Source organism: Halyomorpha halys, unplaced genomic scaffold (assembly GCF_000696795.3).
Source record: "Halyomorpha halys isolate HHAL.00 unplaced genomic scaffold, Hhal_1.1 Scaffold844.1, whole genome shotgun sequence".
Taxonomy (NCBI): Eukaryota; Metazoa; Arthropoda; class Insecta; order Hemiptera; family Pentatomidae; genus Halyomorpha; species Halyomorpha halys.
The window spans coordinates 268,509-281,728 of record NW_027111153.1 but is presented as its reverse complement, the minus strand read 5'-3'; the positions used below and the strand labels follow the sequence as shown (position 1 = coordinate 281,728).

General features: G+C 29.6%; 2 protein-coding genes across 2 annotated transcripts in view; one reads left to right on the top strand and one right to left on the bottom strand.

Annotated features, from left to right (window-relative positions):
• LOC136796206 (uncharacterized) overlaps positions 1-12,604 on the top strand; it is a 22,418-nt gene extending 9,814 nt beyond the window's left edge. The window contains exons 3-5 of the mRNA XM_067049233.1: positions 11,303-11,402; positions 11,483-11,560; positions 12,388-12,604. Of these exons, the coding sequence (XP_066905334.1) occupies positions 11,303-11,402; positions 11,483-11,560; positions 12,388-12,495 (286 nt within the window). The 3' untranslated portion in view covers positions 12,496-12,604. The remainder of the gene's footprint in view (positions 1-11,302; positions 11,403-11,482; positions 11,561-12,387) is intronic.
• LOC106686594 (uncharacterized) lies at positions 183-7,677 on the bottom strand. Its single transcript, XM_014429982.2, has 3 exons — positions 7,521-7,677; positions 4,542-4,810; positions 183-1,824 (listed from the first exon to the last, which is right to left on the bottom strand). Exons 1-3 carry the CDS (start codon positions 7,659-7,661, stop codon positions 1,743-1,745), a joined length of 492 nt encoding a protein of 163 aa, XP_014285468.1. The 5' UTR covers positions 7,662-7,677; the 3' UTR covers positions 183-1,742.
• Positions 12,605-13,220: the final 616 nt, after the last annotated feature.

Here is a 13,220-nt window from a genome sequence, read left to right as displayed (position 1 = left end):
TATACTACGGATTAACTGGCTCTTCTAATTAACCTCTATGACAATTGAAAAATGAAGAGTAAGAAGAGCAGAAATCTCAAAATATATATATATATAAACCCACAATTACTACTTCCCAACAACAAATAACCATTCCATAAGCTACTTGAAGATACATTGTAATAAATTTATTACAGTACAAGTTTAGCAAAATAACAAGTAATGTTTATTAAGATTAGATAATACATTGATATTCCTTGTAATATAACATAAATATGATTTCACCAATGAAGCTTGTCATCATTGTACAATTTTAACATAATTTTATTACATTTTCCAGGTGCCAAAATTTAAAAGGCCCAAATTTATTTTGTTGTCATTGCACCAATGCTTACAACATTACATTAATATTTGAATAACTGATGGTTATTATAAACATGGTACACACTTTTATAACCCAATTAGTCAAAAAAATTAATATATTTCAAATTATTGATTTTTTTTTTTTTTTTGTACATGACCATAAAGAGTTTCAAATAACAAAAGATAAAACAAAAACATCCTCTTTTGTATACATAATTTAATTATTAATACAAACGTTAGTAACTACATTTACAAATGTCTACATAATAATTAAGTTTATTTGTTTACCTGGAATGTGTTGGTTATGCTTATTATTTTAATCTATTAAATATGAGAAATAATGCTATAAATGTCCTTTGTGTTAATCATTTATTTACGAACAGAAACTTATAACTATAAAATTCCTAAGCAACAAATAAATAAAAAATATAGGCATATGTAAATGTACATATATTTACTGACTGATGAGAAGTAAAATAATTTAATATTAATAAAACTTCTTATCAAAGTAATGTGCGTTCAATAAACTTCCTAGATGAATGAACATAAAAACTTTCATAACAAAAGTAAACACAAAGAAAACAATTAAAACATCTCTGTTGTTCAGTAAAAGTGAAGTCTTTAATCACATTTATTTATTTAATTAATAAATATTTAATCACAGAAATCACGAACACACATTCACCTTATAATTTATAAATAATCTTGTTGTGCTAATGTAATAATATGTAATTACAGATTTATTACTTATTAATAGCTATAAAAAAATAAAAAATTGAACCATAAGTTAGTGAAATCTGTTAACATAATGATGATAACATAAATATTATAAAAACTAATCATCACACATAACCAATGCTATACAAAGAAAAGAAATACAGGAAACCAGTTTAAACGGAATATGTTGGCTAAAAATATCACAGAGAAAATGAGCAAACTTGCAAAGTTAATAAGTAGTTTCATAAAGTGTAATTAGACTGGTGGATACTTTCCAACATGCTATTTTAATCGAAATTTAGGATTGATTTGAATTAACAAAATATTGATAGCTTCAATTTTAATTAAAAACCCGTAGAAATGCTTTAAGATTTTTAATTTTTCTTAAAGAATTTAAAACACTTAGAAATGTATAACAGTATTCATTGAAATGGGTTTTAATGTTAATATATTAGTATCATGAAAAAAGTTAGAACATTTATTATTTTGGATGTTCACTCCAATGTAAGGATATGGTGAATTAGTAGCTAACATGGTTAGAAAAGAAAATCTTTAAAATTGTTTTAAATCAGCATTTACTATTAGAAATTTAAGTAACAAAGCCAGGAAAAATATTAGGATTGACTTTGCTGATTTCTTTTCTCATTCATTGAACTTTCAAATATTATTTTCTGAATCAGAGATCACGTGTAGTCTTCATCCTCCTCTTCATCTTCATCCTCCTCCTCCTCATCATCATCTTCTTCATAATCTTCAGAATCAAACCTAAAAAAGTAAAAAAAAGTGATGACCAACAAACTAACAAATAATTATACATCAGAGAAAAAAATTAAACCCAGAAATACAAACCATAAATTTGAGAAATTTCATTACTAAGTATATTTTAAAAATAAATGAGTTAAAATTTTTTAAAAATAATGTCGAGTTTCATTGCTTTATTAATACGAATATCTATAAAGAACAAACAAATAGGTAATATTCCTAAGAGATAAAATTTAAATGATGAACTAACAATTTAATTTTCTCATACATATTAACTCGGGTTCGAATCCGGCTGGATAGATAATTATTTTATGTTATACTGTTGCCATGAGCCAACTACATGGAGCCCTCCTAAGGTCCACCCAGCCTCATAAAGTGCATGATTCTGATTCTGACCAAATCACCTCGTCGTTTAACCGTTGTTTTAAAAATTGTTTCCTTACAAAGTATTGAATCCATGACCATTCATTGATCATAGGAGTTCACGATTATTATTATTATTACCACCAAAAGACTGTATATAGTGACTTCAATAAAATGTTTCTAGTCTTGCTCCATTCTGGGGCATGGGAGATATCAGGCCAATCACGATAGCTTTGGCAATAACACCTTATGCTCCAGCCTAAGGCCTTTACTGGAGCACTCAGAAACTGGCCTAAATATATTAATGATCACACATGTGAGGAAGACAGGCTTCCCACAGGGTTCTCACTGAAAACATCTTATCTCATCATGAAAGATGAGAACTATCTGTACTAGAAGGGTGGAAGTAGATATAGATCATTTCAACCTTTGGGCATATGGGTTTAAATGGATGAATCACTTCTACTTTTAACTGGATGAATCACGCCGTGAGCCTGATGGACAGAGGGGGTGAAGATGAAAATAATATTCCTGGACTAGAGATACTTAAAGGATGTTAAATTTTACCAAGGGAGGGGAGAGAGAAGGCTCATCATTTTCAAAACCAATGAGAAAAAATAGGAAACCGAATATTTATTTATTCTTAGAATATTTATTTTCTAAAGTTAAAAATATGGGAAACAGGTTACAGTTAACAATAAATGAACAAATATAGTCAAATAATCTAGCATTATTAATTACTTGTTACAAAAGGGAAGAATTTTAAAATAAATAGGATGGCAATTGAGACAGTAATAATTTGTATTTATTTATTACAGGTAAATTAAATATCATAAAAGTGAAACACTTTAGAATTGAATATAACTATTTAGATATTTTGGGGGAGTGCAGTGGCACTGTGGTAAGACAATGCTACTAACTGGCAAGGACACTGATTTAATCCAGCTGGGCAAAAAATTGTTTTCTGTTACACTGTAGCCGTGAGTCACCCCTGTGGGTTCTGGAGCCCTCCTGGGGTCCACCCAGCCTTATAAATTGGGTACCCTTAATTGGGTAAAAATCTGGCAGTTGAGTGTGATTCTGACCAAATTAGCTCTTTGCACAACCATTGGTCTGGTAACAATACTTCCTTGTTAAGTACTGCACTCTTAACCCTTCATGGGTTGTAGTGGTAGAGATTTTGATTTAGATATTTTAGTATTTTTATCATCAAACTTCATTCTTAAATTCTTCTAGATCTTGATTTTTCATTAATTTAAGGGAGGCACCTAAACTACTTTTCATGATCTTTCTTCACAAGAGTCAAGTCAAGGATGCTAAACCTTATTCATTCATTAAAGGCTAAATCTAATAATTTAATAACAACAGATATTTTATCGCCAAGCAACTTCAGGTTTAACAAGAGACACAACTCTTACTTCAATATGAAAAACTCAAAAACGAATAAACCATATGTAACAGAATAACATAGGTATTATGTAAAAAGTTAAAATACTCTTTACTTCAATAAATCCTAGGGGAAAAAAATAATAGCAAAAAAATTAGAAAGCAATATTTCCTATTTAATTAATATTAAAATAAATTTCATTTCTATAAAATATGTATTTATATTTTTTAACTAATGGCTGAAGTACCCTCTATGTTCAAAAATAGCTCTAAATATTCTTTCCAGACTATTTATGATGTTATCACTGGTTTCCAAATGAATTTCCAGCCAAAATTGAAGTGCAAGGTCCCCCTTAGAGAGATAGGGTTGTAGATTTATGGTAGATAACCTTTGAAGATCATTCCCATAAGTATAATTGGGCTTAAGTCTGGAGAACATGGAGGTAGGAGAAAATGTCTAAATTGACCAGTGTGTCAAAAACAATCCTTCCTCAACATAGAAATATATTAATATCCAAAATCATAAAATAAGTCTCTGGTAAATGGTAAATGCCCCCACTCATTAAATACCCACCCATATGATGCTGGACCAGTGCGTTAAATACACTTCCCTTAAACAACCAAAATCATTTCTAAGGCAAAATTTGGATTTATTTACAAACTAATTTTGTAAATTATCAATTTTTCTCTTTTGATGTACCAGAACAAGGACGTAATATCACTACTTATGAATATAAGTATAAGTATATGAAGTGTAAGATGTTACACTAACTTCCCCAAGCTAATAACAGAACATTTGATCACATATTGGATGCTGAAAAATGTTGTATTTAAAAAAATGTTCTTGCTGTCAAAAACAGATTTATTTTTTATCAACATCACAATACTCTTAGGGATGGAGATAGTGACGAAAAGAGCCAATAATGGAATAATTTAAAATAGCAGTACTCACAAAATATGTATTTACTTACCCGGCATCATCAGTTGTCCAATCAGATCCTTCCTCTGAGTCTGAAACAGCCAGTTCTTCTTCTTGTAACCTTAGCCTGGGCATAAAGCTAGCCGCTCTCTCAATGTTTATTTCCATTTGTACACGAACACCAAGTGCCATGAAACCTGACATTATAAGAAGTGGAAGACGAGCTCTAGATTCCCAAGCCAAGCGGAGCAAGAAAAGAAGGCCAGGTTTAACTCTGTTCAGGCCCCTTTCACCTGAGCCTGCGCCCAGGATTTCAAGCATCTAGAAAAAAAAATTAACTATTAAGTCAAAAACTAAATTACTGATCAATATAATCTTAATAATCTAGTTTTTAAATAAAAGAAAAGAGAATGAAATTACATTTTTTTTTCTTACTAAATAAGTTTATAACTATTATTATTATTACACTGAGGGTTGGGAATCCCTTCCTCACTTTGACCCAATTGGATCTTTTGTAAGTTACCCCTCTTTCTACTAAATATTCCATATGAATTCTATTCTTCTTATGAAGCTTAATAATTCTTTTGGGTTTATTCTAGAAATGTCTTCAGGTTCCATTCTGTCCTGTCCCAGATACTGTAATCTTCGAAATGCAAGGGCTTCACATTCACACAGAATGTGCCGTGGCTTTTCTTCGTCTTCCATACATAGACGACAGTGGAATCCTCCACCAGCCTCATCTTCTTAAGATGATATTTTAAGGGGCAGTGGCCCATGAGGAGTCCTGTTATCATCCTCAGTTCATTCCTAGTAAGTTTAAGGTAAAATTTTGCCTTTTCCTCTAATATTTTAATGAAGAGCTTGGATTCTTTCATACCTGGTTTCAGCGTCCAGTATATTTCCTTCTCTTTTTGTTCCCAGGAGTTAACCACTTTCCTGATTGCACTTCCAGTTATGTTGCAATATGGCTCAGGGCCAATAAGCATCATTTCTGATCCCTTCCTACCTAGAGTATATGCCATCTTGTTTCAATCCCCTCATGTCCTGGGTCCACATCAAGGTCAGTTTATTGCCTCTGGCTAGTTCCTTAAGTCTCTCTAGGCAATTCCAGACTAGCCCTGATTTTATAATATAGGACATTATTGCCTTTAAAGCAGCCTAGCTGTCTGATATTATATACATCTTTTTTCCTTTTTGATTGTTTTTAATGTTTTCTAATGCTGCTATTTCTATTGCGTGTATTTCAGTTTGGAAGACAGTTGGGTATATTCCCATTGCTAGGGTTTACCTAAGTAATTTTTTTTAAATCCAAAATTAACCAATAAAATGCTTTATAGAATAAACTTTTTAGTTTATATTTAGAATCTTCATGAATATTTATACTTAATACTAATTTTCCTCAATCAATGTCTAAGTAGTGTACAGTTCATGAATTTTTTTCAAGGTATTTTTACAATTAATATAAAGAGTGCATAGAATCACAATTTGATTCGAAATAACAGCATGTTTTTTAAAAATAGTATAACCTGGATTATAAAGGTTTGTTTCTGACAATGTTTAAATGTTCGTCTGACAGACTGTTTTGATAAAAAAATGATATTCTTAAATTCAATTGATTCCCTGAGAACTCTCTAATATAACCAAGCTATTGTCTTAAAATGTAAATATATTTTAAGACAATATGTACTATAAGTAGCAGAATTTCCTATAAAAAACTTTTAACCAACACTTCAAGAAAATTTTTATAGATAAGAAAAAATGTTTTACTTTTAACTAAATTAATACATTATGAGTTTTGCCCCTTAAGAGCTTTTGTTAGGGATTATCCTGGAATTTAGTGCTCTAGATCTGCTATAAAGCCGTTGGTCACAAGAAAGCTTTTCTCTCACACACCACCATTACCTAATTCTACTGTTTCGCTATTGAACCAAGATAAAATATAATTGCTAATTAGATAACCTTATAATACACATCTAAGTATTATTTTTGGGCAAAAAAAAATTCATTTTATGGAGCTTAAAATGTCTAAAACTTATTTGTCATTAAATAGTTTATACTGATAATTTTATATTATGATGAAACAATATACAGACTAATGTTCATTTGAAAGCAACATTTAAAAAGCCAAAAAATTAATTTTAAAAAGTTTCTGGTCATAATCTCTCATGAATGACAGACTAGCCACATTAATGTAATATGTTTAGGGCAGATTTTTGTTATTTAGCACAATTTTCCAAAAAGTGAATGAATTCTTTTACAACTTCTGTTATCTAGTGCTAAGTTTTTTCCACACGACACATAGTATGAAAAAATAACTTGAAGTCATTAATAAATTACACAGAGTGATGAGAGGAAATAAAGACGAGATAAGAAATTTTCCATTTTTGCAATGTTTCCCTTCAGATATATTTCAAATATAGATAAGTGAAAGTAAAAATAACACACAGTATAATATGATATTGTGCCAAGATAGTTTAAGATGATTAAAAAATCTTATTTTAAAGTCAATGGATGTAACATCTCCCCAAAACTTCTTATCACAACTTATAAGTGAAAAAAAATAAAGTAAATATAAAACTATCAAAAAGCATTAAACAATTAAACTTATAAGCAGACTAAAATGCAACACCACACACTCACAGACATATCAAAATTATAAGTGACATCAGTCATATTTCATTATCACAAGTTAACACTGTTCTAATTTGTAACTTATTCATAACTGCCAATAAAATGATCTAAAATATTTTAATAGTTATAGGTGATTCGATAATTTCAATTTTTTTGTTTGTCTAAAAATATGGTAATTATTATCTAAATGCTGATGTGTAGGAATACAAATAACTAGGAAGCCAAACAAACTCTTTAATGTGGGACCACAATAAAATAAACATTGAAGTAGTCAATGTTTCTTATCAAAAAGATTTTTAGTTTCATAAATTATCACTATGGGTGATAAAACAAGGGCAACTGTCAATGGTCATAAGTATATATACAATAACAGGACATGGCAGTACACTATAAAACTTACTGTTCTTAAATGTGGCAGTTTTCTAGGAAGTTCAACAGTTGTGTAAAGATAATAATTATTTTCAGAAGGAAAGGCTAGTGAAACAACTGTTATAAACCAAATCCCGTTTACAATTAATAATGCAGGATAGGTTATAAGCATAACCTGCACCTTACATAGAAGTAGAACTCAAATTTCCCAAATATAAATAATGTTTTAATGGAAAAATTGTTTTCAGCTATTTATTCAGTGGTATTATTTTTCTTCTACAAATTATGAGGCATGGTTCGTAAATTTGAAACATAAATACACTAGATGAAATAAAATACAAACTAGAGAGTTTATAACTTTAAGAAATAATTAAATAAGTTTCCACCTGTCCACAATATGCAGATTTTTTTTTCTCAATCACGTCTCTACTTTCTTGATTTTCAATTTCTAGGTACTATGTTAAGGACAAACTTCAATTCTTTGATGTTGACTCAATACTTTCATAATCAAATTTAACACACAACGTAAATGTTTTAGAGGTCAGTGAACAACTGTTGCTTAAATTCGTAGTGACTAATTACTATACATTTAAATGAGGAAATCCAGCATTTTTAGATTTCAATAACTAAAAATCGTCACTTAAGCAGCGATTGCTCATAACAAAAACAATCAACAATATGATTGTAATAATTTGATAAAAAATAAAAAAATTAATGCTTCATTCTAGATACATTTTATACCTATCATCGTTTTGTTGAACATTTATATAATTTTTTTTGTTCCACTTTAAGAATTCTTTTAAGATTTCTTATGAATGAACCATTAATATTCATTTTAAATCTTTGTTTGTTTTTTTTTTTTAGTAAGGAGGTGTTTGTTACACCTTAAGCGACGAAATGTATTATTATAAATTTCTTACACCACGTTTTTGTACATTATTAAACTTTCCTGTGGAAAGGCTCTTTTTTAAGCATTTTCAAAGAGCCTAAGGGGTCATTCTATGGAACACAAGACCAATTTAAAGCTTACAATTTTTCTTTTATCTAAGCCCTCAAGGTGTCACGGATTCTTTGGTTTTATGAACAATACCAAAAGCCATATTTTCAAGTTCCAATTTAGCATCAAGTACCAATAAATTCCAATTATTTAACCCTAACATTAATCAAGACGTGCTAATTTATGTTCAAGACCTCAGTTAATACTTAATACTTAAAAGTGATAGGGAGTAACTGTTGTAGAAAATGGGTTTTATTATTTGGTTAGTAAATAAGCAGTAGATGGCGACACAGCTACGGACATGGGATAGCTTGGTTTTCCTTTGTTATGACAGCATTCAGTCGTGGCGTCTATTAACGGAAACATATACTCTTTGTTTTTGTTTATAAAACCCTTCTCTAAACTCTACAACACTAACATATAATAACAACTAAGGAGTGATAAAATGAAATATATCACCTAATTACTGTATGAATTCTAATTGAAAACATTTATTCAGTAGTGATCGGTCTCAACTATTTGTTCTTGAACGATTTTCAACATAAAACATGGTATGAAACTATAACAAAAAACTTATCCTGCTCACTAATATTTAGAATTCTCACTGATAATAAAAGCCAACATAGAGCATAATATCCAATGCCACATATATGTATTATTTTGAACAAATTATATAAACAAACATCATACGTTGAATCAGGATCTTAAGGAACTAAGAAAAGCTTTTTGGATATGAAAATATCATTCTTCTCTGTTTTGTGAAATATGGAACATTAAAGAAGATTAATGATGCCTTGTTTACTTATTTCACAAAGATCAGTAATCTGAACTACCAATTGAGAATCCTAATTGTCAAAGTTAAGTGGCCCTAATAGTGAATATTAAAAGAAACATTCGTCTTTTCATTGCTATCCTGGTCACTCCCTAGTTCCCTCAAAGTTTCCAATTGAGCCAAGGGAGTGGCTGCCTAGGGAGAGATAAAAAACAATTTTCATCTCAAGAGAAGCTTCACAAAATATATAAGGTAAGCATGTACGCAAAGGAGTACTGAAATACTACGAAACTATGTAAAGTACAAAATTTAAGTCTTATCAGCATTGATTGGAGGCCATTTTATGAAAGGGCTATGTAGTAACCGAAGACCATGTGACAGAGATAAAAAGTGTTATAGTGATTGCTGTGTCCGATTTAAAATTCAAATTATGTTTTATACTAACTTATACTTGAGATATTGCTGAAAAGATTACAGCTTTTTTTTTTTTTTTTAGGTTTACTACATAAGAAACTGATACCATTGACTATTAATGTCTCAGCCTCAACTTTGTGAGATAAAATAAATATAATAAATGAAGCGAGCATTATATATTTTGTAAATAAATAGCAATTAATGAATAGAAGCTAAAAATGAGAAATTTGTATGAGAAGTGTAGGCTTCAAGAAGGATAATAAGAGAAAAATAATTAATCATTATTGTCTCTATAATTAAAATAGCACCAAAACTGGAGAATAACACATATATGAATGATAAAAATTTTTATTTTAGGGTTTCTTGGGGTAAAAAATAATGAATATTAGGTTTTTTTCTGCCAAGAATACATCAGTTTAACAAAATACAACGAAGCCATCTACATATGAGTATACTCATTATTTTCAATTCGAACTCCTGTCTCTACTGTTCCTTTAATTATTTAATATTTTTGTATTAACTCATTGTTTATTATTGCTAACAGTAGGTACTAAAGAGCAAAATTAAATGCACTTTATGGATAGATTTTTGGTTAGTTTTCATCAAATGGTTTTTGAGATATAGATTTTTCAAAATAAATGCACTAATTACTGATCTTTCAGTACGTCCCATACAACATTTTTATGAAATGTTGCTTTTTAAAAAGCTATATCTCGAAAAATATTTAACGTAAATAACTCTATTAGGGCTCATATTTTAGCAAATTTGCTCTTCTTTAATTGACGTTCTCTTACATTTTCTTGTGTTGTTCCAACTTTTCGAGATATAGAGCTCTGAATGAAAAATTAGTTGTTTTTTTTATCGCTTTGAAACAGCCACCATTTTTTATTCCCCCTACCTATACTTGGCAGACTCATTAATTTTGACTAGTAATTATATCTAGTTTTCAATTAATTAATCAAAAATTGGGGTGAAAAAACTGCCACTTTGGCTCTTGTATCATCACTTCTCCCTGGGTAGGACAGCAAGGTATATTTTGTAGCAAGAGTGAGCAAGCTGTGTGCATAGCTATGTAAATGTATGTCATATGCAGCAATGAGTTGTACCAACTGCTGCGAACACCCGTATTGTCCAATAGGGAGGGTAGGGTGATAAATAAAGAAATAATAAATAATCCATAGATAAATGGAAGTAAAAATATCATAAGGCGTCAACGCGTTGGAGGCCCAGTGACTAATCCTCAAAGAAAATCAATTAGTCTTTCTTTAATTGCACAAGACTAGTTTAGCTAATTTCCGATCTATCTTTTAGGGGTTTCTCAGGAGAAGTATTTAAGAGCCGTGTTCAAAAACTAAATCACTTATCACGAACTGGACTACAAGACTGTAGACATGTAAGCAAATGTAAAATAATTTGTCAAAGCGAATGAAAGATATAAAATAATTTCGGCACAAAAAGACTATATTTTTATAAATTTTTTAAGAAAATCTAATAAAATAAAAATTTCGTTGCATTGAATTATCAAATAAACCGGGGTTATGTTTATCATTTATAGATTTACATTTATAATAAATTTAAATTGCATAATTTCTGAATTTATTATACTTTCACTTATCTACATATTTTTAAGGTTCGTACTTTTCTCTGCCTGTCTGATTTTTTGTGGAGTCATCGCAGCAACAAGCGACTTCCCCGATTTTCTATTGGAAAAAGCGGAAAATTCAAAGGAGGTAAAACAAAAAAAAAAGTCATATTTAATTGTTGAAAACTAAATATTTTAGATAAATTTACGATTCTATACTTTGTGCAGTCGGACGGCACTGGTGTACGGCTTTTAGCGAACCCTCTCAAGCTGGGAGACAAACCGTGTCAAATGGAAGTAAAAATAGTAAGTATTATTCAAAATATTATGTAATTAATAAATAAATTAAAATTACTATAAACAGAATTTCTATTTACCACACTTAATGGCTACTAAATTTCAAACTTTGAGATTAATTACTAATTTAATTATAATGATACTAAAACTATATTATATTATAAAATCTATATATACAAAAGGGAATGGTAGAATATTTGTCAATAATAAATTTTTGAATTAGTAGACCGATTTGGTGCTGTTTTTTTGTTTTAAATGTTCACTTTCGCCATGGTGAGGTTTAAATGTAATTAAATTTCCGAAATCTCAAGTAGAAAAAAATTATGAATAAAATTAAGCGTTTTTTCACAGTTATTGTGCACTAACTAATTTGTCTCTTTCCGAGAAATAAGAAAAAATCATTACTGATTCTGTTAATCTATATTATATATACGAAAACATTTAAAAACATAATGTGGCTTGGGGTAAAATAAGTCAACATATTTTTTTTTTTTTTTAGAAAAGAGCATTTCATATTTGTTTTTGGCGTTGTCTCTAAGTACCATATACCATTTTTGAAAGAACTTAAAGTAAAAAATTTTTACCTTGATTTTTTGGAATAAATTGATGTGTTAGTCGGTTTGACAAACAGTATAAATTTCAATTTCATTCCTTTTTGTATATATTTTTCCATTTATGTAACCAAATCATATAATAAAGTATTTTTAAATGTTTAATTTTAACTCACCACAATAATTTATAACGAACCATGAATTGTGTTCATTAAATCTATATACATCCACAAACATGGCAACAATGACATCATAAAACATACTTAAATGAAATTTACTTTGCAGGTCAAACAACTGACAGGCTACTGTTCTGCAGTAGGTTCTGGACTGGACGCCTGCGTTGCTGATACCCACATTCAACCCTTCCATCCCGGATGTAGCATGTTTCGATAAATCATAAATATGATTCGATATTTATAAAATATGATCATTGCGATGTAAATTTAAAATAGCATTATATATCTTTTTAATGTCTGGTGTATGGCAGAGATCGACAAATAAATAATATGTAAAAAACATTGTTTTTTATTATTACTCAAATATTTCATCTTATCTCCATCATACATCACATAGTACAAGAGCCCAAGAGAAGAAAAAAGGCAGTTATCTCACCCCAATTTTTGATTACTTTAATTAAAACTATGTATAATTAAAATAATTTTTTATTCGGTGCTCCATATCTTAAGGCTAAATGTACCCTTCCTGGGACGCACCAGAATTTACTTTTCTATTTACTCTTGAACGGATGGTCCGATTTCGGATCTGTAAAGTGCATTTTCTTTTTTTCTAAAATAGAAGTTACTGAAATTAGGTTAACAAATCACCAATCCAATAATAAGGAAAATAAGATGCAAAAATATGAGTTAACGATAAATTTTTAAAAATGTGGCCTTATAGGCACTTGTAGAACCGTCCAATGAAACCAATGAAACATTCCGTGCAATTATGGCATTTATACAGCGATCGTAAAGAGAAAAATACGTTTTTGTTTACAAATGGAAGGAAACCGTTTGAGGTGGTACCAACTGCAACGATACGGCAACTCAAGGCTGCTAAAACTAACTTTCTCATAGCAATGAGACCTAAATTTGAGAATAGTTACAATAAATTTGTATTGG

What these genes read in the sequence shown, in the direction of transcription:
- LOC106686594 (XM_014429982.2), bottom strand. Translation starts at nt 7,661, where the DNA reads ATGCTTATAACCTATCCTGCATTATTAATTGTAAACGGGATTTGGTTT. An exon ending in AACTGCCACATTTAAGAACA is followed by an intron (nt 4,811 to 7,520) that starts GTAAGTTTTATA and finishes TTTTTTTTCTAG; the next exon opens with ATGCTTGAAATCCTGGGCGC. An exon ending in TGGACAACTGATGATGCCGG is followed by an intron (nt 1,825 to 4,541) that starts GTAAGTAAATAC and finishes TTACTTTTTTAG; the next exon opens with GTTTGATTCTGAAGATTATG.